A 24,517-nucleotide genomic window follows, 5' to 3' on the forward strand; every position below is an offset into this window, starting at 1 on the left:
CGCAACCAGATAAACCGGAAACGGAAACACTATGTCTTGTTAGTGAAGTTACCACTGTAAAGGTGTGGAGGAACTTCCGGTTCTTGCCTTCAAAGTAAAAGAGACCTGTTTAGAAATGGAGTAGGGTTTTATGATGAAGGAGAGGAACTGGGTTTAATTTGTGAAAGGCAGCTTTTTTTTTTAATTGTATGACATAGAAGTTCAATAGTTAACTTAAAAATAGCAACATTGGCACATTTAAAGAATGTCCCGCTTTTATTTTGTAAAACCAATTGGATACTTCCTGTCTAGTACTAACAACTTCCCGGGTCAACTTCTACACGCGAAAAGTGACAGCAGCCACGATCAGTCGGGGAAAACAGATTGCTTGTGTCCATAATTAGCTGTTTTAGCTTTCAAAATATAAACGCTCACTATTCATATTTAAGTGGCACGTTTTTTAATTTATCTAAGATGGTGTTTTACTTCACAAGTGCCGGTGAGTAAAACCACAGCAGAGCTAGCAGCGATGCTAGCTAGTAGCCTGTTAGCCAACACTTTACAAAGCTTTAATTATCATTTAATGTGACTCTTGTCTGTGCCTTTTATGAGTTTGGTGCTAGCATATATAACAACATTTCAACATTTCATGCAGTAACTATCGATGTGTTATTTCTCTCTCAGTGGTGAACCCTCAGTACACAATCTACATGGGAAAAGACAAATATGAGAGTAAGTAAATATGATAAGTAAGCTATCGTTAAATCTCTCCCTCACACACACACACACACACACACACACACACACACACACACACACACACACACACACACACCCACACACTAGTTTTCAAACACTTGGTCCCCTTATTACTACTTTATAGTAACGTTTGTCTTATGCTATGCCTGTTTTTGTTGAGCTAGTTATTGTAATGGATCACAAAGGATCCAGATCACCTCTAACTTGCTGATATGGTTTTTGCAGATGAGGATCTAATAAAGTATGGGTGGCCTGAAGACATCTGGTGAGACTTTAGTGTATTTTTAAGTGCTTGTTTAACTGTTCTGAAAAAATGTAATTTAATATTTCATTATAAACAATGTTACAGCACAATTAACAGAAATATCAATAGGAATATTACAAGTTATCGATGTGTTGTTGATTCTTGTTTTTCCACCTCCAGGTTTCATGTTGACAAACTGTCTTCGGCTCATGTGTATCTGAGAGTGCCACAGGTAAAGATTCAACACAATTAACCTGAAATACTGAATTGTAAGTTAGTCATGGTGATTCTCAACAGGTTTAGCTATCCGCCAAATACTTTGTCTATGGACACCGATGCCTTTAGCGCATGTATGCACTGCTGATTGCTCTGTCTTTTCTAGGGTCATACGATACACGACATTCCCCCCGAGGTGCTGATAGACTGTGCACAGCTGGTGAAAAACAACAGCATCCAAGGTAAAGATCTGCTTCCCAATGATTTAATTTGATTTGTAGAATGATTGGCTTCAGGTATCAGCCATGAGAAATATCAGAGCTGATCCCTAAAGATCGACTACTTCCTGCTTTCTTACAGTGCTTATGCTGATTTTCCTATTTTTCTTTTCTGATAACTTCGAGCAGCGGCTCCTGGTCATTAACTTATCACTGGGACAGTTACTCTTCGTAAATAGATGAAGGGTTTCAGCCATATTTCAATATTTTTACGACGACCTCAGTCTTACAGTAGCGTGGCATAGCAACAGCTAAAGCCTGGTACTGCATGCTATTTAGCTAGTTAGCAGCAAAATGCCTCCGTTCTGTACAGATGACTTCCACAAACTTCTACAGAAGATGGCCGTGTTGGAAATGAAAATGCAGCGGTTGGAATTTAACGTGGAAGTGAATGGACTAGGTTGGAATGACACCACTTTACCAGTGTTGCAAAAGTATGGAAAAGGGCATGCTAACTCACAGCTAGTTAGCAGCTACAAGGATTCCAAGGAACAGGAGGGCTGTGTACTGGGTAATAAATCTACAAGTGGTACTCCTCCCTCGAACTCTCTGGGTGCAAAACCGAAGAGTAAATAATTTCCATGGGATTTGGGAGGACGAATAACAGGCAGAGCCCAGCGCTCTGAAATCTGTGATGCGACCGACTGGCCTGCATTGTTATCACCCAGGAAGAGTGCCTCTTCAACCCCTATTCATACTAGGAAACAGCCGTGGATAGCTGCTAAAGGGAGAACTACAAACAATCCTCCTAAACCACCAAGTGTGCCAATCCAGAACAGATACGCTCCGCTGACCCAGAACCGGAGATCTCTTTCTGATGACCTGGATAACCTGTCCTCTTCACACAGCAGGGTAAGGACCAATAGCTACTCCAAAAGTAAAAGGCTAGAGGGAAAGCTAACGACTGGGCCTGAAACTCTGATTGTGGGTGACTCTGCTGTAAAGAGATGTAAAAAGCCTGTGTAGTAAGAACAACACCAAAGTACTCTGTTTTCCCAAGGATATGGTCTCTGACTTGGCTGAGAAGATCCTGCATATTGGGGCTGAACATCCGACTGTGAAGAATGTGGTACTGCACATTGGAACAAATGATGTTGTGAAACAACAGTCAGAAGCGCTGAAAGAAGACTTTAAATGTCTGTTGGAAACTGTCAGCTCTCTAAATGCGGAGGTGTTCATCAGTGGCCCTCTACCGCCAGTCAGAAGAGGAGTGGAGAGATTCAGCAGATTGTTTGCACTGAACACGTGGCTTTCAGCTGCCTGTACTGACCATTCTGTCCATTTTATTGACAATTTTAACTTTTTCTCGGACCACAGACATCTTTTTAAGGCAGATGGAGTTTGCCTGAACAAGTCAGGAGTGAAATTGTTTATCCCTAACATATTCAACTGCCTGCGTCATCAATCTGTTCCCTCTGCCAAGGACAAGCAACAAGAGGAATGATAACAGGAGAAAGACACAACACATCGCTCAGAAAACCTTGAAGATGTATCACTGCACCCGCCTGAGGAATGTCTTGATTATGGGAAACCTATGAGACAAATGGAGGAGTCTCCACCGCCCTTCACCCCCCCTTATCACCTTTGAGGATACTCTTCCTTCACCCCACAGCTCTCTCTACTCACCCTCGCCCACCCTCCTGGAGATCGCTGAACACATGAAGGAGATACAGGATGGCACCAATTCCTTCCTGGAGTTCAATGACCGCATTAAGGTGATACGCAGGGTTGGCAGCATGTCCTTTACCCCCGCCCCTCAACGACGCCCACAGAGACGCGCACCATCTCCCCCGTCTTCATCACCGTGCCTATATCAACCACCTCCCCCCCCCCTTCAAGACACCATCTGCGGTCACCGAAGCCTGATAAGAATGTGTGTGTACAAAACGCAGCAAACTCTTACTGATATGTGCTGGGTCCAGGCTCAAGGGCGTATGGCACTCTCAACTCTTTCCAGGACATGCCGGGGCCCTGCCTGCCTGTAGCTTTGCCGATATCTGTGTTGATAGGTAATAGATTGAGAATCAGCTTAGAAACAGGAAGCGCTCAAACATTTGTGTGAGTTTATCAAAGTTAGCAGTGACTGCCACAGCCACAGCTTGTCACAAAAAATCTGACTGATAGTGTATTTAACAAACTTAAACTAGCTTTATTAAATGTCAGGTCATTGGCAGGAAAAACGTTTTTAATCAATGATGTTATCACTGAGCACAATCTCGATGTTATGCTTTTAACGGAAACTTGGATTAAAGGTGGGGTAGGTCATTTTGGAGAAACCAGCTCGAGTGCGCTAGAATTTGAAAATACACAACCGGAAAAAATCTGCCACTTCCTTACAGAGCCCCTCCTCCAACACACACGAACGCGCACATGACCAATGAGGGCACGAGATAAGTTTGTGCACAGATGGAAAGCTGACAGGCAGGTAGGCCATCCAGTTATTTTAGCCGGGCCGGCTCAGATGATTGGTCTATATAAATAAACTTGCCTTGCCTTGCCTTAAATCCAAAATATTCCCACACCGGAGATGTGGTATTAGGTTTTGCAACCACATCCATTTAACTTCAAATTCCCCTCGAGTAAGTCACACGTTGTCTCCTGCTTGTCTCTATATTATTAATTTGGCTGCTACGCTGCTGCACGCGGAGTGTCCTGACCTGGCTGTGTGTGAGCCCCGCCCCTCACAGCGGGCCTGGCCGGCAGCCACAGCACGCCGGGCTAAAATGCTGGTCACATCCTTATGTAAACAAACACGCATGTAAACGGCAATTTATCGAGCTCAGAAAAGTTATCGAGTCCATTTTTATTTATCGTACGATAAGTCAATTTATTGATTATCGCGACAGGCCTAACAGCAACCTCACAAATTATCCTGTAATAGCCTGTTATCTACTGTTTTTGGAAGTGACACCTGATTATGTTTCCATGTATACTTAGGATGTAAGATGAACAACATCAATGTGGTTTACACACCGTGGGCCAACCTGAAGAAAACCGGAGAAATGGACGTTGGACAAATTGGCTTTTTCAGACAGAAAGAGGTCAGTGAACAAAGTCATATTAAAACTAAAAAAAGACTCCATCTTCACTGACATCAAGCTGTTTTTGAGCAAGTATATTTTATTTATATAGCCCATTACCACAAGGTTTCCTTTTCTACATCACAGTCCCTTTCCCCCACTTTCAGGCCATGGAAGTATTTTGATGTCCGGTTGTTTTACAGGTGAAGCTCGTGGCGGTGGAGAAGAAGGTGAATGAGATCGTAAACCGCCTGGAGAGAACTAAAGATGAACGATACCCCGACCTGGCGGCAGAGAAAGAGTCGAGAGACCGAGAGGAGAGGAACGAGAAGAAAGTTCAGATCCAGGAAGAGAGGAAGAAGGAGAAGGATGACGTGAGGAAGAGAAAAGAGATGGATGAACTGAAGTACGTCCACAAAAGAGACAATATCTTAGCATTATGAAAAGGTTTCTCACTATTATTCAGAAGTGAAAGTGGCTTTTACTGTCCACTATCCAGCTTATTTTAATTAAATTCTTTAAAAAAAACATACTTCAATCAGTGCAGGTTAACATTCACTGATGGAAAAATGACTAATGGTCGTTATCCGTAACTTAGAATTTGCTTTAACCATTGGTTGGAAACAGGAAATGACGAGTGATAAAAGATCCTGGATGTTAACCTTTTGCACACTGCTCACAAAACACTTCTACTCTAGCTAATTTAAACCTGTACTATTATATACTTTGTACTTAATTCCATTTATATTTTTTCATTTGTTAAGTGTTGGTTTCTCTCTCCAGGCACTATACTTCATTGTTGGTGGATGAAAACATGCAGACTAATGAGGTGAGTATATTATATTTAGAGATGAATCTCCCAGAAAGAGAACATATAAGGAATCTGCTGCATTTGTTCAATATCTAGAATATTCATGAATGGGTCAAAATGTGTTTCATTTCTTCCAGATATATATATATATATATGATATCCGTGTCAAGCGTGGGCGTCGCAGCCTTTTAAAATGACTAGTTTAGACCCCCCCCACGTGTACTATGCGGAAAGTCCGTGAATCGGTCTATCCACTCGCCACTCTTTGTAGAGCGCTGTGTCAGTGCTTCATTATCAAATCCATTCCACTTGCTTATTGTGAGAACGCCCAAATCAATGAAACTCCGTCCCATGTTTTCACTGCTACTTTGTACCAAGGCAGATTCTCAGAGCCGTACACATGAGCCGTACACATGCTGCGTTTTCTGTGTAGCTGTGTCTTTAGTTGTAAAATTATGCGCGCCACAGTTTCCCCGCTGCGAGGCTCCGGCGCTAACTACAGCTCAGTGAGGGAAAGGACTCTCTGAGGGTTTAGATAGTTCACTTTAGTCTCAGTAGTGGGTCTCAAACGGTTTGGTAATCATCTAGAGGAGGTGAGGTCCACCGCGGTCAAACTGTCCCACCCACATTGAGGATGCTTCCTACGCCCATGGTGTCAAGTGAACAACAGACATAAAGCTGTTCATATTTAGAATACATGTAAATAAATAAATGTGTATTTCATTCATGGACAAGCTTTGTTTTAAAGAGTTATGGGACCATATACAAAAAGATCTGATACCAGCTTGTGTCATTTTCACCGCATTAAGTTGTGTTTTGCTGCCTTTTGTTTTGCAGGATGGCAATGATTCAGACGACTTCATGTGAGAGGATTAAACGCCGGCAGCAAGCAGACTCTTCTTCAGTCCTCTCCTGCTGCTTCCGCTTGCTGTTACTCTGCACTGACATTGAAATATAACAACAAAGACAAACGGATACCTTTTTGCTTGTGGAGCAGAGCGCAGCCAATGACAGGACAGTGCCGGGGATTTATTCCACATGCTGATTGGTTCAGACACTGCTTTCAAAACCAATCGCGTGTCTTCATGAGAGATGACACTGGAGAGGAAACACAGGACGACAAAAATGCTGCGGATCATTTCGGTTGGAAAACACTCAAATTGCAAAACCGATGTTGATGTACGATTAAACTATTGGTCCTATGTTTTAATAACCCTGCAAACCCTTCTGTTCTTTATGTGTTCATTCATCTTCATGTACTAATGTGTTCAATACAATTCAATGTACTCACAGTTATAGATTAAGCTTGACATCCACTAACTGCAGAAGCATGGTGTCCTGAAAGTTTTTAGTTTATTTTAAAGAATGTATGCACAAATGTATGTCTACATCTAATGGTTATTCTTTCCTATATAAAGCCTGTCACATTTCCCATGTCCTTGCTCTTCAAAATGATTATTCTGTCAAACTAAATGTCAAAAATCCAAATAAACTACAGTTTACAATCATTACCCACTGTAGAAATGTGTCACTAAAAAAGGTGAAACAATCTAATTTGTCAAATCACTTAACTATTCATATATATATTATTAAAAAAAGTACTTTCTCAACCTTTGGATCGCAGTCACAGTAAATAAAAAAAGTGCATTTCTATTGAACCACTTTAAACACATCTGTATAAGTCAATGACTTCAGTTAAAAGCAAGTAAGCAGACTTTCAGTAAAGATTATTCTTGTTAAATAAGACCAGCAGCACTGAGATGTTAAAGCTCTCATTGTTTAGACCAGGGGTGTCAAACTCAAGGCCCGGGGGCCAAATCCGTCCCGCGACTTCATTTGATGTGGCCCGCAAGAGCTTGCAAAGGATATAATACATTTATTATACGGTTTCATGCCACTTTACAGAAGCAGGTTGCCCATAAACTACATGTCCCACAATGCATCTCGTTATGTGACATGCGCACTGAAGAGACTTGCAATTATTTGCCCTGGACTTCTGCTTTCGTACGTAGTTAATTAGTAAGTTATTATCCTATCCGATAATAATCCAATTCAGAGGCAATAATGTAATATAATACATTATTTTATATATATATTATATATTTATATATGTATATTTATATAGTTACAACCGGCCCTTTGAGTGCAACCATAATTGCTAATGTGGCCCGCGATGAAATTGAGTTTGACTGGTTTAGACCTACAGACGTATCTTTGCTGTCTGCAGGCATATTCTGTTTTTGCACTTATTTGCTCTTCCAAGTATTCAACAAATACATTCATATAGTCAACACAATCTAACATCTTACAGGTTTAAATGATACATTGCTAACACAAACAGCAGTTAAATAAAATACTGTTTACCTTCAGGATATATAATTACTGCAGCTATGATTTCCTCTCTCCTGTAGGGGGCGCTATCAACCCATCTAAGATAGGATAGGAAAGGAGAGTCTGAAATGCTGATGTATTGCTAACAGTGGTAATGACTGAAAAAGTCATTGTGGAGGATCTGCTCAAATCCAAACGCAAAGAGGGTTACCCCTTCTTTAAACACTAACCCACCAGACTTTAAACTCTAGGTTTCATCTATAAATTCTGACGTCAGTTTCATAAGTGCATCGCGGGGGATTAGCTCAAATGGTAGAGCGCTCGCTTAGCATGCGAGAAGTAGCGGGATCGATGCCCGCATCCTCCAGAACACTTTTTCTTCAGTCAATAGAATAAATGGCTAAATGATTGAACAAATACAGAAACAAATTAACAAAACCCGAAATATATAAATAGATAGATTCCTTTATTGTCACTACACAGAGTACAGCGAAATTCCAAGCATTCCCGATGGTGCAATCACACATAACAGACAGTATAAGCATAATTTTGACAATACAAGCTAACATTTTTAATATATAAAGTGACTATAAATTGGACCTATATGATACATTGAACAGTACGCTTACAAAACAATACAACATTACCATACAAATACAAGAACAATAAGGCAGTGTACAAATATAAACAAGTCAGTAAGTAAGTTATTGCACATGTATTTATCAGTGCAGTTGATAATTACAAAACTAGAAATAAATGTGTTCTATAAAAACGATATGAGGCAGAATCATAGACTGTATATGGGCAGAATATAGGGTGCAGTTGGATGAAAACATGTACTTATGCAAATAATATAGGAGCAATCAAAATAATACCAATATGCTTTGATTAACTGCATAAATAAAAAAATGTTTTAAAGAAATCAAAGTTTATAATACAAATAAAACACAACTGAATACGTTTCTTACATTTCTTTATATATTCTTGTACAGGATAGACCTTATTAGATATGAAAGAAGGAACATGACATAAGCTGGATAAATAAATGTATGATTAAACTGGAAGTATGCTCCATATGTGTGTTTTTAATGTTACGTCACTGCTCCAAAGGCATCACGGGGGATTAGCTCAAATGGTAGAGCGCTCGCTTAGCATGCGAGAAGTAGCGGGATCGATGCCCGCATCCTCCAGATCACTTTTTCATTTACAGGGTGACATAAGGTGTTTAAATATCCTAAATCTGGGAATTGAAAAGAAAAGTGGTTCAAAGGTCAAAGATAGGTTCAGGTAACAGTAAAACAGGAACATGTGTTGTCTGGGGATGCAACATGGATGAAAGAGAAGGATGAAAGGAATAGAAAAAGATTAGAAAACTGTCAAAATAACTATAATTTCACGGGAAGACTAGGGGTAGAGGAATGTGAGAATTTGGTTCGGGATATTGTCAAATATCTGGAACAAACTCCCAGAAACCTGCAGGTCCGCTGCAACTCTGACTACTTTTAAATCCAGGCTGAAGACTTTCTTTTTGAAGCTGCTTTTAATTGAACTATTCACATCTCACACTGCACTGTAACTTTTATTCATGAACCTGTGTTATTCATGTTTTATTAGCTTTGCTTTTTAATTGATTTATGAATAAATACAGAAATACATGACTAAATACAGGAATATATAAAATAATAAATACATGTGGAAATAAATATAGGAACAAATAAATACAAGAATATATAAATAAATGTATGAAATGTATTCATTTGTGTTTTATTTGTATTATAAACTTTTATTTATGAAGTTAATCAAAGCATATTTGTATTATTCTGTTTCCTCCTAGTTTATTTATATATTTCCATTATTTATTTATTTTTTCTGTTTTTGTTCGAGCATTTATTTATTTATTTATACCATAAAGTGTTCTGGAGGATGCGGGCATCGATCCCGCTACTTCTCGCATGCTAAGCGAGCGCTCTACCATTTGAGCTAATCCCCCAAGATGCCTTTAGATCAGTGACGTAACACCAAAACCACACATATGGAGCATACTTCCAGTTTAATTTACAGGATAGACCTTATTAGATATGGAAGAAGGAACATGACATAAGCTGGATAAATAAATGTATGAATAAATACAGAAATATATCAAAGAATAAATACATGTGGAAATAAATATAGGAATGATGATTGATCTTTGAGGGATTTATCTGCAGACGGTGAGTTACTAGTCCTTTTTCTAACAGTTTAGTGCTGGGGTAACAATGTGATACAGTTTGAGAAACATATAGCAATATACCATTTAACTTGTACTTTTTAGAGTACATGTGTTATATTATAAATCCAAAATCTCAATGTAAACTACTGCATGTTGGCTCCATAAGTGTGTTTTTGATGTTACGTCACTGATCTTAAGGTATCTTGGGGGATTAGCTCAAATGGTAGAGCGCTCGCTTAGCATGCGAGAAGTAGCGGGATCGATGCCCGCATCCTCCAGATCACTTTTTCATTTACAGGATAGACCTTATTAGGTATGGAAGAAGGAACATGACATAAGCTGTTTAAATAAATGTATGAATAAATACAGGAATATATAGAAGAATGAATGAAATGTATTCATGTGTGTTTTATTTGTATTATAATTGTATATATATATGTATATGTTTGTATAACTTTTATTTATTTAAAACAATTTTAAATGAAGTTAATCAAAGCATATTTGTATTATTCTGTTTCCTCCTGTGTTTATTAATATATTTCCATTATTTATTTATTTTTTCTGTTTTTGTTCGAGCATTTATTTATTTATTTACACTATAAAGTGATCTGGAGGATGCGGGCATCGATCCCGCTACTTCTCGCATGCTAAGCGAGCGCTCTACCATTTGAGCTAATCCCCCAAGATGCCTTTAGATCAGTGACGTAACATCAAAAACACACATATGGAGCATACTTCCAGTTTAATTTACAGGATAGACCTTATTAGATATGGAAGAAGGAACATGACCACTGGCGGCGCCAGGGTATGGCTGGGGTAGGCTACAGCCATACCAAGAAATGGCTTAGCCCCACCTTAGCCCCACCATGAAAAGTGATGTTAAAGTAAGCAAATTCAATTAAATAATAAGCAAAATGCAAAATGTTGAGAACACGGATTGCGAAAATATACGGGTCGTGTCCACAACACACAAACTGATCCTGCTGTAACAACAAGTGCACGTTACTGATGCAATATGGTTGAGACCATTCGGGTTTATAGAAGAGGGGTGCAAGGAATAGTCTAAGTAGTGGGGGAGTTTTAAACACTAAAGGTGTGGAAATTCTCTGGCGTTAAGTGCGGCCGCGGTCAGATCAAAATGCCTCCGAATGCAATTTGAATAGACCTACAGCCAATCAGAGCAATTCAACGTTGTCTGCGTCATGCCTTACTGATTGAGATCAATCAAAACCGCCATTCAGTATCCCGTTCACAGTGATCCCTTTTTATTTACAGATGTGCCGTTTTATTTCATACAGTTCCATTTTGATTGAGAAAGGGAAATAATCTAAACCTCACGTGTGGCATTTCACTGTTTCACGGGGGGCGATATAGCGTGTATGTAATTCAATTGCAAATACTGATTTGAGCACCACCACTGTATGGGTTAGCCCTACCATAGATTACCCAACAAAAATACCCTGGCGCCGCCACTGAACATAACATAAGCTGGATAAATACATGTATGAATAAATACAGAAATATATCAAAGAATAAATACATGTGGAAATAAATATAGGAATGATGATTGATCTTTGAGGGATTTATCTGCAGACGGTGAGTTACTAGTCCTTTTTCTAACAGTTTAGTGCTGGGGTAACAATGTAATACAGTTTGAGAAACATACAAGCAATATACCATTTAACTTGTACTTTTTAGAGTACATGTGTTATATTATAAATCCAAAATCTCAATGTAAACTACTGCATGTTGGCTCCATAAGTGTGTTTTTGATGTTGCGTCACTGATCTTAAGGCATTTTGGGGGATTAGCTCAAATGGTAGAGCGCTCGCTTAGCATGCGAGAAGTAGCGGGATCGATGCCCGCATCCTCCAGATCACTTTTTCATTTACAGGATAGACCTTATTAGGTATGGAAGAAGGAACATGACATGGGCCCTTTAAATATCCTAATTCTGGGAATTGAAAAGAAAAGTGGTTTAAAGGTCAACGATGGGTTCAGGTAACAGTAAAACAGGAAACTGTGTTGTCTGGGGATGCAACATGGATGAAAGAGAAGGATGAAAGGAATAGAAAAAGGTTAGAAAACTGTCAAAATAACTATAATTTCACGGGAAGACTAGGGGTAGAGGAATGTGAGAATTTGGTTCGGGGTATTGTCAAATATCTGGAACAAACTCCCAGAAACCTGCAGGTCCGCTGCAACTCTGACTACTTTTAAATCCAGGCTGAAGACTTTCTTTTTGAAGCTGCTTTTAATTGAACTATTCACATCTCACACTGCACTGTAACTTTTATTCATGAACCTGTGTTATTCATGTTTTATTAGCTTTGCTTTTTAATTGATTTATGAATAAATACAGAAATACATGACTAAATACAGGAATATATAAAATAATAAATACATGTGGAAATAAATATAGGAACAAATAAATACAAGAATATATAAATAAATGTATGAAATGTATTCATTTGTGTTTTATTTGTATTATAAACTTTTATTTATGAAGTTAATCAAAGCATATTTGTATTATTCTGTTTCCTCCTAGTTTATTTATATATTTCCATTATTTATTTATTTTTTCTGTTTTTGTTCGAGCATTTATTTATTTATTTATACCATAAAGTGTTCTGGAGGATGCGGGCATCGATCCCGCTACTTCTCGCATGCTAAGCGAGCGCTCTACCATTTGAGCTAATCCCCCAAGATGCCTTTAGATCAGTGACGTAACACCAAAACCACACATATGGAGCATACTTCCAGTTTAATTTACAGGATAGACCTTATTAGATATGGAAGAAGGAACATGACATAAGCTGGATAAATAAATGTATGAATAAATACAGAAATATATCAAAGAATAAATACATGTGGAAATAAATATAGGAATGATGATTGATCTTTGAGGGATTTATCTGCAGACGGTGAGTTACTAGTCCTTTTTCTAACAGTTTAGTGCTGGGGTAACAATGTGATACAGTTTGAGAAACATATAGCAATATACCATTTAACTTGTACTTTTTAGAGTACATGTGTTATATTATAAATCCAAAATCTCAATGTAAACTACTGCATGTTGGCTCCATAAGTGTGTTTTTGATGTTGCGTCACTGATCTTAAGGCATCTTGGGGGATTAGCTCAAATGGTAGAGCGCTCGCTTAGCATGCGAGAAGTAGCGGGATCGATGCCCGCATCCTCCAGATCACTTTTTCATTTACAGGATAGACCTTATTAGGTATGGAAGAAGGAACATGACATAAGCTGTTTAAATAAATGTATGAATAAATACAGGAATATATAGAAGAATGAATGAAATGTATTCATGTGTGTTTTATTTGTATTATAATTGTATATATATATGTATATGTTTGTATAACTTTTATTTATTTAAAACAATTTTAAATGAAGTTAATCAAAGCATATTTGTATTATTCTGTTTCCTCCTGTGTTTATTAATATATTTCCATTATTTATTTATTTTTTCTGTTTTTGTTCGAGCATTTATTTATTTATTTACACTATAAAGTGATCTGGAGGATGCGGGCATCGATCCCGCTACTTCTCGCATGCTAAGCGAGCGCTCTACCATTTGAGCTAATCCCCCAAGATGCCTTTAGATCAGTGACGTAACATCAAAAACACACATATGGAGCATACTTCCAGTTTAATTTACAGGATAGACCTTATTAGATATGGAAGAAGGAACATGACCACTGGCGGCGCCAGGGTATGGCTGGGGTAGGCTACAGCCATACCAAGAAATGGCTTAGCCCCACCTTAGCCCCACCATGAAAAGTGATGTTAAAGTAAGCAAATTCAATTAAATAATAAGCAAAATGCAAAATGTTGAGAACACGGATTGCGAAAATATACGGGTCGTGTCCACAACACACAAACTGATCCTGCTGTAACAACAAGTGCACGTTACTGATGCAATATGGTTGAGACCATTCGGGTTTATAGAAGAGGGGTGCAAGGAATAGTCTAAGTAGTGGGGGAGTTTTAAACACTAAAGGTGTGGAAATTCTCTGGCGTTAAGTGCGGCCGCGGTCAGATCAAAATGCCTCCGAATGCAATTTGAATAGACCTACAGCCAATCAGAGCAATTCAACGTTGTCTGCGTCATGCCTTACTGATTGAGATCAATCAAAACCGCCATTCAGTATCCCGTTCACAGTGATCCCTTTTTATTTACAGATGTGCCGTTTTATTTCATACAGTTCCATTTTGATTGAGAAAGGGAAATAATCTAAACCTCACGTGTGGCATTTCACTGTTTCACGGGGGGCGATATAGCGTGTATGTAATTCAATTGCAAATACTGATTTGAGCACCACCACTGTATGGGTTAGCCCTACCATAGATTACCCAACAAAAATACCCTGGCGCCGCCACTGAACATAACATAAGCTGGATAAATACATGTATGAATAAATACAGAAATATATCAAAGAATAAATACATGTGGAAATAAATATAGGAATGATGATTGATCTTTGAGGGATTTATCTGCAGACGGTGAGTTACTAGTCCTTTTTCTAACAGTTTAGTGCTGGGGTAACAATGTAATACAGTTTGAGAAACATACAAGCAATATACCATTTAACTTGTACTTTTTAGAGTACATGTGTTATATTATAAATCCAAAATCTCAATGTAAACTACTGCATGTTGGCTCCATAAGTGTGTTTTTGATGTTGCGTCACTGATCTTAAGGCATTTTGGGGGATTAGCTCAAATGGTAGAGCGCTCGCTTAGCATGCGAGAAGTAGCGGGATCGATGCCCGCATCCTCCAGATCACTTTTTCATTTACAGGATAGACCTTATTAGGTATGGAAGAAGGAACATGACATGGGCCCTTTAAATATCCTAATTCTGGGAATTGAAAAGAAAAGTGGTTTAAAGGTCAACGATGGGTTCAGGTAACAGTAAAACAGGAAACTGTGTTGTCTGGGGATGCAACATGGATGAAAGAGAAGGATGAAAGGAATAGAAAAAGGTTAGAAAACTGTCAAAATAACTATAATTTCACGGGAAGACTAGGGGTAGAGGAATGTGAGAATTTGGTTCGGGGTATTGTCAAATATCTGGAACAAACTCCCAGAAACCTGCAGGTCCGCTGCAACTCTGACTACTTTTAAATCCAGGCTGAAGACTTTCTTTTTGAAGCTGCTTTTAATTGAACTATTCACATCTCACACTGCACTGTAACTTTTATTCATGAACCTGTGTTATTCATGTTTTATTAGCTTTGCTTTTTAATTGATTTATGAATAAATACAGAAATACATGACTAAATACAGGAATATATAAAATAATAAATACATGTGGAAATAAATATAGGAACAAATAAATACAAGAATATATAAATAAATGTATGAAATGTATTCATTTGTGTTTTATTTGTATTATAAACTTTTATTTATGAAGTTAATCAAAGCATATTTGTATTATTCTGTTTCCTCCTAGTTTATTTATATATTTCCATTATTTATTTATTTTTTCTGTTTTTGTTCGAGCATTTATTTATTTATTTATACCATAAAGTGTTCTGGAGGATGCGGGCATCGATCCCGCTACTTCTCGCATGCTAAGCGAGCGCTCTACCATTTGAGCTAATCCCCCAAGATGCCTTTAGATCAGTGACGTAACACCAAAACCACACATATGGAGCATACTTCCAGTTTAATTTACAGGATAGACCTTATTAGATATGGAAGAAGGAACATGACATAAGCTGGATAAATAAATGTATGAATAAATACAGAAATATATCAAAGAATAAATACATGTGGAAATAAATATAGGAATGATGATTGATCTTTGAGGGATTTATCTGCAGACGGTGAGTTACTAGTCCTTTTTCTAACAGTTTAGTGCTGGGGTAACAATGTGATACAGTTTGAGAAACATATAGCAATATACCATTTAACTTGTACTTTTTAGAGTACATGTGTTATATTATAAATCCAAAATCTCAATGTAAACTACTGCATGTTGGCTCCATAAGTGTGTTTTTGATGTTGCGTCACTGATCTTAAGGCATCTTGGGGGATTAGCTCAAATGGTAGAGCGCTCGCTTAGCATGCGAGAAGTAGCGGGATCGATGCCTGCATCCTCCAGATCACTTTTTCATTTACAGGATAGACCTTATTAGGTATGGAAGAAGGAACATGACATAAGCTGTTTAAATAAATGTATGAATAAATACAGGAATATATAGAAGAATGAATGAAATGTATTCATGTGTGTTTTATTTGTATTATAATTGTATATATATATGTATATGTTTGTATAACTTTTATTTATTTAAAACAATTTTAAATGAAGTTAATCAAAGCATATTTGTATTATTCTGTTTCCTCCTGTGTTTATTAATATATTTCCATTATTTATTTATTTTTTCTGTTTTTGTTCGAGCATTTATTTATTTATTTACACTATAAAGTGATCTGGAGGATGCGGGCATCGATCCCGCTACTTCTCGCATGCTAAGCGAGCGCTCTACCATTTGAGCTAATCCCCCAAGATGCCTTTAGATCAGTGACGTAACATCAAAAACACACATATGGAGCATACTTCCAGTTTAATTTACAGGATAGACCTTATTAGATATGGAAGAAGGAACATGACCACTGGCGGCGCCAGGGTATGGCTGGGGTAGGCTACAGCCATACCAAGAAATGGCTTAGCCCCACCTTAGCCCCACCATGAAAAGTGATGTTAAAGTAAGCAAATTCAATTAAATAATAAGCAAAATGCAAAATGTTGAGAACACGGATTGCGAAAATATACGGGTCGTGTCCACAACACACAAACTGATCCTGCTGTAACAACAAGTGCACGTTACTGATGCAATATGGTTGAGACCATTCGGGTTTATAGAAGAGGGGTGCAAGGAATAGTCTAAGTAGTGGGGGAGTTTTAAACACTAAAGGTGTGGAAATTCTCTGGCGTTAAGTGCGGCCGCGGTCAGATCAAAATGCCTCCGAATGCAATTTGAATAGACCTACAGCCAATCAGAGCAATTCAACGTTGTCTGCGTCATGCCTTACTGATTGAGATCAATCAAAACCGCCATTCAGTATCCCGTTCACAGTGATCCCTTTTTATTTACAGATGTGCCGTTTTATTTCATACAGTTCCATTTTGATTGAGAAAGGGAAATAATCTAAACCTCACGTGTGGCATTTCACTGTTTCACGGGGGGCGATATAGCGTGTATGTAATTCAATTGCAAATACTGATTTGAGCACCACCACTGTATGGGTTAGCCCTACCATAGATTACCCAACAAAAATACCCTGGCGCCGCCACTGAACATAACATAAGCTGGATAAATACATGTATGAATAAATACAGAAATATATCAAAGAATAAATACATGTGGAAATAAATATAGGAATGATGATTGATCTTTGAGGGATTTATCTGCAGACGGTGAGTTACTAGTCCTTTTTCTAACAGTTTAGTGCTGGGGTAACAATGTAATACAGTTTGAGAAACATACAAGCAATATACCATTTAACTTGTACTTTTTAGAGTACATGTGTTATATTATAAATCCAAAATCTCAATGTAAACTACTGCATGTTGGCTCCATAAGTGTGTTTTTGATGTTGCGTCACTAATCTTAAGGCATCTTGGGGGATTAGCTCAAATGGTAGAGCGCTCGCTTAGCATGCGAGAAGTAGCGGGATCGATGCCCGCATCCTCCAGATCACTTTTTCATTTACAGGATAGACCTTATTAGGTATGGAAGAAGGAACATGACATGGGCCCTTTAAATATCCTAATTCTGGGAATTGAAAAGAAAAGTGGTTTAAAGGTCAACGATGGGTTCAGGTAACAGTAAAACAGGAAACTGTGTTGTCTGGGGATGCAACATGGATGAAAGAGAAGGATGAAAGGAATAGAAAAAGGTTAGAAAACTGTCAAAATAACTATAATTTCACGGGAAGACTAGGGGTAGAGGAATGTGAGAATTTGGTTCGGGGTATTGTCAAATATCTGGAACAAACTCCCAGAAACCTGCAGGTCCGCTGCAACTCTGACTACTTTTAAATCCAGGCTGAAGACTTCTTTTTGAAGCTGCTTTTAATTGAACTATTCACATCTCACACTGCACTGTAACTTTTATTCATGAACCTGTGTTATTCATGTTTTATTATCTTTGCTTTCTAATGTGTTTTATGAATAAATACAGAAATACATGACTAAATACAGGAATATATAAAATAATAAATACATGTGGAAATAAATATAGGAACAAATAAATACAAGAATATATAAATAAATGTATGAAATGTATTCATTTGTGTTTTATTTGTATTATAAACTTTTATTTATTAAGTTAATCAAAGCATGTTTGTATTATTTAGTTTCCTCCTTTCCGGTTTTGTTTATTTGTTTCTGTTTTGGTTCGAGCATTTATTTATTTATTTACACTATAAAGTGATCTGGAGCAGTGGTTCTCAACTGGTGGGTCGCGACCCAAAAGTGGCTCGCGGACCCGTTTCAAGTGGGTCGCGGATGTGTGAGTGAAGAAAAAAAAGTTGCAATTTTTTTTATTTTTTTTTGGGAAAAAATGCAAACTTTTATTTTGAAGGACCGATTTTCTAACGCTGTGCATGCAGTAGGCGTTGGACTGGAAGTACCGGAGACCATAAATGGTTTTGAAAACTTCTGTCACGTAGTGATCATCTTCTCAATAAAACATCTCTGCTGATGTTTTTTGGAGTCTTCTGGCCAATCAGAATCAAGATTGTTGCCGGAAGTCCCCACGGAGAATAACTGCGGTAGAACTCTTCTTTATACATCCATGGGTACAACTTCAGATAAAAATGAACACATAATGAAATATGACCCCCGGTTTGATGATTGACAGGTCACAGAACAATGGGAGCTATCTACCCTTACCCACAATTTAGAGTCTCCTCTTCTCGCAGCAAGATGTCAGAACTAAGTGAAAAACAAACAATGGCATAAAATATTATTAATATGTCGGGTAGTAATAGATTTATTTATTTTCTTCTCAGAGTGTACCAGAATGCGTAGTTTGTTAGTATTTCTAAAAATCTCCTGGGGGAGAATCCCCCCAGACCCCCCTGCTGGGGTTGGGTTTTCAGCATGTGTGCCTTTTTATATAGTTCAGCTTTGATTCCATCATCTCATTAAACCTTGTTTATAAGCATACTTTAGTTCTGTGAAGGGATATATGCACTGTACTTCACTTTTATTAATATTGTATTCTGAAAAGCGTATATATTACAGCACGATTTTTTGTTGAATAGATTTGAGTGCTTCAAAATGTTGGGTCGCGATGTATTGACCAAGTAAAAAGTGGGTCCCGAGGCCTAACCAGTTGAGAACCACTGATCTGGAGGATGCGGGCATCGATCCCGCTACTTCTCGCATGCTAAGCGAGCGCTCTACCATTTGAGCTAATCCCCCAAGATGCCTTTAGATCAGTGACGTAACATCAAAACCACACATATGGAGCATACTTCCAGTTTAATTTACAGGATAGACCTTATTAGATATGGAAGAAGGAACATGACATAAGCTGGATAAATACATGTATGAATAAATACAGAAATATATCAAAGAATAAATACATGTGGAAATAAATATAGGAATGATGATTGATCTCTGAGGGATTTATCTGCAGACGGTGAGTTACTAGTCCTTTTTCTAACAGTTTAGTGCTGGGGTCACAATGTAATACAGTTTAAGAAACATACAAGCAACATACCATTTAACTTGTACTTTTTAGAGTACATGTGTTATATTATAAATCCAAAATCTCAATGTAAACTACTGCATGTTGGCTCCATAAGTGTGTTTTTGATGTTACGTCACTGACTTAAATTCATCTTGGGGGATTAGCTCAAATGGTAGAGCGCTCGCTTAGCATGCGAGAAGTAGCGGGATCGATGCCCGCATCCTCCAGATCACTTTTTCATTTACAGGATAGACCTTATTAGGTATGGAAGAAGGAACATGACATAAGCTGTTTAAATAAATGTATGAATAAATACAGGAATATATAGAAGAATGAATGAAATGTATTCATGTGTGTTTTATTTGTATTATAATTGTATATATATATGTATATGTTTGTATAACTTTTATTTATTTAAAACAATTTTAAATGAAGTTAATCAAAGCATATTTGTATTATTTTGTTTCATCCTATGTTTATTAATATATTTCCGGTTTTGTTTATTTGTTTCTATTTTTGTTCGAGCATTTATTTATTTATTTATACCATAAAGTGATCTGGAGGATGCGGGCATCGATCCCGCTACTTCTCGCATGCTAAGCGAGCGCTCTACCATTTGAGCTAATCCCCCAAGATGCCTTAAATTCAGTGACTTAACATCTAAAACACACATAAGGAGCCAACATGTAGTAGTTTTAAATAAATAAATAAATGCTCGAACCAAAACAGAAACAAATAAACAAAACCGGAAATATATTAATAAATATAGGAGGAAACAGAATAATACAAATATGCTTTGATTAACTGCATAAATAAAAGTTTATAACACAAATGAATACATTTCATAAATGTATTTATATATTCTTGTATTTATTTATTCCTATATTTATTTCCACATGTATTTATTCTTTTATATATTCCTGTATTTAGTCATGTATTTATTTATCCAGCTTAGGCAAGGCAAGTTTATTTATACAGCACTTTTCTACACAAGGCAATTCAAAGTGCTTTACCAAACTGAGAGACATTAAGAGCATAAAACACATAAAACACATTAGAAAGCAAAGATAATAAAACATGAATAACACAGGTTCATGAATAAAAGTTACAGTGCAGTGTGAGATGTGAATAGTTCAATTAAAAGCAGCTTCAAAAAGAAAGTCTTCAGCCTGGATTTAAAAGTAGTCAGAGTTGCAGCGGACCTGCAGGTTTCTGGGAGTTTGTTCCAGATATTTGACAATACCCCGAACCAAATTCTCACATTCCTCTACCCCTAGTCTTCCCGTGAAATTATAGTTATTTTGACAGTTTTCTAACCTTTTTCTATTCCTTTCATCCTTCTCTTTCATCCATGTTGCATCCCCAGACAACACAGTTTCCTGTTTTACTGTTACCTGAACCTATCTTTGACCTTTGAACCACTTTTCTTTTCAATTCCCAGAATTAGGATATTTAAAGATCCCATGTCATGCTTTTCCGGTTATTACCCGTCCCCTTGTGTGTTATGAAGGTTTGTATGCATGTAAACGGTGTGCAGAGTCACAAACCCTCAAAGTACACCCTGTAGCGAGTAAAACTCTAACACAGAAAATACCTCCCCAAATGCCTCGTTGGAGATACGTCATTGTCCATTTGATTCTTCCATTTCGTTCCGGGTACGGCATGATGTCAAGCCGTACCCGGAACAAAATGGACCAATCCGTGGAGCCGTTACGTTAAGCCCCCGCTGATTGGTCCAAATTGACCAATCCACGGACTTCCTCACACACACATTTGTGGGCAGGGAGCAGGCAGCTCAGCTGATTTCTCCTCCCTGGCTGCAGGCTGATAACAGACAGTTGGGATCGCGGCGAAATTCTCTCTGCAGACCCATTCTCACAGCGTTTATCAACCTTTTTCTTACTCAATATCAAGCCACACTTATTGTTTTTACTTCGGATGTGAGTTTGTGTGTGCTCAGGATGAGTTTGGCTGTGTTTCGCTATGTATCCTAAACAAGGAAACAACACCTCCACGGAGCTCAGCGCGATTCACAACGTCCCGACCAATCAGAGCACACTGTGCTCACAGGGAGGGTGGGGGCTGGAGCTATTGGAGCTACAACGAGCCGTTAAAGGCAGAGAGTGAAATTCAGTGAATACACGTAGTTTACAGAGATGCTGTATGAGAAACCAATGTGAGTTTGGAAAATTGCACAATATAAATCTATTCTAGTAGACCTCAACAATGGAATTATGATCAGTGGAAATGGCCATGACATGGGCCCTTTAAACAGCTTATGTCATGTTCCTTCTTCCATAAGGTCTATCCTGTAAATGAAAAAGTGATCTGGAGGATGCGGGCATCGATCCCGCTACTTCTCGCATGCTAAGCGAGCGCTCTACCATTTGAGCTAATCCCCCAAGATGCCTTAAGATCAGTGACATAACATCAAAACCACACATAAGGAGCCAACATACAGTAGTTTACATTGAGATTTCGGATTTATAATATGACACATGTACTCTAAAAAGTACAAGTTAAATGGTATGTTGCTTGTATGTTTCTCAAACTGTATCACATTGTGACCCCAGCACTAAACTGTTAGAAAAAGGACTAGTAACTCACCGTCTGCAGATAAATCCCTCAAAGATCAATCATCATTCCTATATTTATTTCCACATGTATTTATTCTTTTATATATTCCTGTATTTAGTCATGTATTTCTGTATTTATTCATACATTTATTTATCCAACTTAGGCAAGGCAAGTTTATTTATACATGCATCTGCAGTCTCCGAAGCCTGATAAGGATGTGTGTGTACAAAACGCAACAAACTTTTACTGATATGTGCTGGGTCCAGGCTCAAGGGCATATGGCACTCTCAACTCTTTCCAGCACATGCCGGGGCCCTGCCTGCCAGTAGCTTTGCCGATATCTGTGTTGATAGGTAATAGATTAAGAGCGGTAAATCAGTTTAGAAACAGGAAGTGCTCAAACGTTTGTGTGAGGTTATCAATTTTAGCAGTGATTCCATGTCAGCCACAGCTTGTCACAACATTTTTTACTGATAGTGTATTTAACAAACTTAAACTAGCTTTATTAAATGTCAGGTCTTTGGCAGGAAAAACATTTTTAATCAATGATTTTATCACTGAGCACAATCTTGATTTTATGTTTTTAACGGAAACTTGGATTGAACAAAATAACAGTGCAGCTGTTCTTATCGAATCAACCCCTCCCAACTTTAGTTTTATGAGTCAGGAAAGAATGCATAAGAAAGGGGGTGGAGTTGCTATTTTGTTCAATGATTCCATTCAATGCAGGAAGACATCTTATGGGGACTTTGCTTCTTTTGAATATGTGGCCCTTCAGCTGAAATGCTCCTCTCGAGCTCTGTTCCTAAATATCTATAGACCACCCAAATACTGTGCAAGCTTTTTTGATGATTTTACTGAACTGCTGTCTATAGTGTGTATTGACTTTGACCGTCTAGTCATTGTTGGTGATTTTAACATCCATGTTGACAACCCCCAGGACAGAGGGGCTAAAGAACTGTTTTGTGTTCTTGATAACTATGGACTGACTCAGCATATGGCGGAGCCCACGCACAATAAGGGGCACACTCTGGACTTCATTATCTCAAAGGGTCTGAATATCTCAAAGGTTGTGGTGACTGATGTTGCACTCTCTGATCATTCCTGTGTTTTCTTTGAGAGCTCTATTTCTGTTCACAAAAATGTTCAGAAAGAGGTAACCACAAAGTGATATTTAACTGAAAATACTAGGGAAATGTTTACTCATAATTTTTCATCCACACTTGCCCCTGCTAACATCTCAGTAAATGAGCTAGTAGATCATTTTAATTCAAAAATTAAAAATGTTATAGATACCATTGCTCCAACTAAGGTAAAGGAAGTGATTGGCAAGAAAATATCTCCATGGAGAAAGGCCATGACCGTGAGAACAGAAAAAAGAGAGTGTCGAAAAGCTGAACGTAGGTGGCGAAAAACAAATCTCCAGGTTCACTTTGAAATCTATAAAGAGAGACTTGGCCTTTATAATTTGGAATTGAAAAACGCACGACAGTCTTTCTTCTCTGACATCATTACCAAAAACAAAAACAACGCACGTGCCTTGTTTGCTACCGTCGACAGACTAACTAACCCCCCAGTGTCAGTAGCCTCTGAATTTCTATCCACCAGGGCGTGCAATGATTTTGCCTCCTTCTTCACTGACAAAATTCAGAAAATTAGACAAGCAGTCAGTGCCTCTGCATCAGGTACAGCAAATGTGTTGTCCCTGTGTCCACCTAATATCAATTCAAACACCATGACACAATTCCATCAGATTAATGGTAAAAACTTAGAGGACATTATTCAACTTCTGAAATCCTCCTCCTGCTGCCTTGATATTATTCCAACAGGATTTTTCAAAGATGTTTTTCCTTGCATGGCCTCAGATCTACTTCATATAGTAAACACATCTCTTCACTCAGGTATTTTTCCAGAGGCCCTGAAAACTGCAGTCATTAAACCGCTCTTAAAAAAGAATAATCTAGATGCTTCAGTAATGAACAATTACAGGCCAATATCAAACCTGCCATTTCTAGGTAAAATCATTGAAAAAGTTGTATTTCAACAGTTGAGTAACTTCTTGCATTTAAATAACTGTTTGGATGTGTTCCAGTCAGGATTTCGTCCAAACCACAGCACTGAGACTGCTCTTGTAAAGGTCTTCAATGACATCCACTTAAACACAGACAGTGGCAGAACTTCAGTGTTAGTATTATTAGATCTCAGTGCTGCGTTTGACACTGTTGACCACAACATATTACTAGACCGACTAGAAAACTGGGTGGGACTTTAGGCAACAGTTCTAAATTGGTTTGAGTCCTACTTAAAGGACAGAAAAAACTTTGTTTCTATAGGTAAATACACATCTGAGTTGACAAATATGACATG

General features: G+C 38.0%; 1 protein-coding gene and 17 non-coding genes across 18 annotated transcripts; 9 read left to right on the forward strand and 9 right to left on the reverse strand.

Annotated features, from left to right (window-relative positions):
- Positions 1-309: 309 nt before the first annotated feature.
- ccdc25 (coiled-coil domain containing 25) lies at positions 310-6,818 on the forward strand. The gene is made up of 9 exons (XM_034135612.1): positions 310-478; positions 664-711; positions 964-1,003; positions 1,163-1,214; positions 1,365-1,440; positions 4,414-4,517; positions 4,700-4,902; positions 5,280-5,325; positions 6,145-6,818. The coding sequence occupies exons 1-9, from the start codon at positions 454-456 to the stop codon at positions 6,172-6,174; spliced, it is 624 nt and encodes a 207-aa protein (XP_033991503.1). The 5' UTR covers positions 310-453; the 3' UTR covers positions 6,175-6,818.
- A 1,114-nt stretch (positions 6,819-7,932) lies between these two features.
- trnaa-agc lies at positions 7,933-8,005 on the forward strand. Its single transcript has one exon. It is a non-coding gene; the product is annotated as a tRNA-Ala (tRNA).
- Positions 8,006-8,755: 750 nt separating this feature from the next.
- On the forward strand, positions 8,756-8,828 carry trnaa-agc. Its single transcript has one exon. It is a non-coding gene; the product is annotated as a tRNA-Ala (tRNA).
- A 727-nt stretch (positions 8,829-9,555) lies between these two features.
- On the reverse strand, positions 9,556-9,628 carry trnaa-agc. The gene has a single exon. It is a non-coding gene; the product is annotated as a tRNA-Ala (tRNA).
- A 424-nt stretch (positions 9,629-10,052) lies between these two features.
- On the forward strand, positions 10,053-10,125 carry trnaa-agc. Its single transcript has one exon. It is a non-coding gene; the product is annotated as a tRNA-Ala (tRNA).
- A 331-nt stretch (positions 10,126-10,456) lies between these two features.
- On the reverse strand, positions 10,457-10,529 carry trnaa-agc. Its single transcript has one exon. It is a non-coding gene; the product is annotated as a tRNA-Ala (tRNA).
- Positions 10,530-11,648: 1,119 nt separating this feature from the next.
- Positions 11,649-11,721, forward strand: trnaa-agc. The gene has a single exon. It is a non-coding gene; the product is annotated as a tRNA-Ala (tRNA).
- A 757-nt stretch (positions 11,722-12,478) lies between these two features.
- trnaa-agc lies at positions 12,479-12,551 on the reverse strand. The gene has a single exon. It is a non-coding gene; the product is annotated as a tRNA-Ala (tRNA).
- A 424-nt stretch (positions 12,552-12,975) lies between these two features.
- Positions 12,976-13,048, forward strand: trnaa-agc. The gene has a single exon. It is a non-coding gene; the product is annotated as a tRNA-Ala (tRNA).
- A 331-nt stretch (positions 13,049-13,379) lies between these two features.
- Positions 13,380-13,452, reverse strand: trnaa-agc. Its single transcript has one exon. It is a non-coding gene; the product is annotated as a tRNA-Ala (tRNA).
- A 1,119-nt stretch (positions 13,453-14,571) lies between these two features.
- trnaa-agc lies at positions 14,572-14,644 on the forward strand. The gene has a single exon. It is a non-coding gene; the product is annotated as a tRNA-Ala (tRNA).
- Positions 14,645-15,401: 757 nt separating this feature from the next.
- On the reverse strand, positions 15,402-15,474 carry trnaa-agc. The gene has a single exon. It is a non-coding gene; the product is annotated as a tRNA-Ala (tRNA).
- Positions 15,475-16,302: 828 nt separating this feature from the next.
- On the reverse strand, positions 16,303-16,375 carry trnaa-agc. Its single transcript has one exon. It is a non-coding gene; the product is annotated as a tRNA-Ala (tRNA).
- A 1,119-nt stretch (positions 16,376-17,494) lies between these two features.
- trnaa-agc lies at positions 17,495-17,567 on the forward strand. The gene has a single exon. It is a non-coding gene; the product is annotated as a tRNA-Ala (tRNA).
- Positions 17,568-19,229: 1,662 nt separating this feature from the next.
- trnaa-agc lies at positions 19,230-19,302 on the reverse strand. Its single transcript has one exon. It is a non-coding gene; the product is annotated as a tRNA-Ala (tRNA).
- A 425-nt stretch (positions 19,303-19,727) lies between these two features.
- On the forward strand, positions 19,728-19,800 carry trnaa-agc. The gene has a single exon. It is a non-coding gene; the product is annotated as a tRNA-Ala (tRNA).
- Positions 19,801-20,131: 331 nt separating this feature from the next.
- On the reverse strand, positions 20,132-20,204 carry trnaa-agc. Its single transcript has one exon. It is a non-coding gene; the product is annotated as a tRNA-Ala (tRNA).
- Positions 20,205-21,902: 1,698 nt separating this feature from the next.
- trnaa-agc lies at positions 21,903-21,975 on the reverse strand. Its single transcript has one exon. It is a non-coding gene; the product is annotated as a tRNA-Ala (tRNA).
- Positions 21,976-24,517: the final 2,542 nt, after the last annotated feature.

The sequence above is a fragment of the Trematomus bernacchii genome, unplaced genomic scaffold (genome assembly GCF_902827165.1).
Source record: "Trematomus bernacchii unplaced genomic scaffold, fTreBer1.1, whole genome shotgun sequence".
NCBI classification, from domain to species: Eukaryota; Metazoa; Chordata; class Actinopteri; order Perciformes; family Nototheniidae; genus Trematomus; species Trematomus bernacchii.

Excerpts from the sequence above, each read along its gene's own strand:
- ccdc25 (XM_034135612.1), top strand. The coding sequence starts at position 454 with ATGGTGTTTTACTTCACAAGTGCCG. Across the intron at positions 1,004-1,162 it reads GGGTGGCCTGAAGACATCTG|GTTTCATGTTGACAAACTGT; the intron begins GTGAGACTTTAG and ends TTCCACCTCCAG. Across the intron at positions 1,441-4,413 it reads GAAAAACAACAGCATCCAAG|GATGTAAGATGAACAACATC; the intron begins GTAAAGATCTGC and ends ATGTATACTTAG.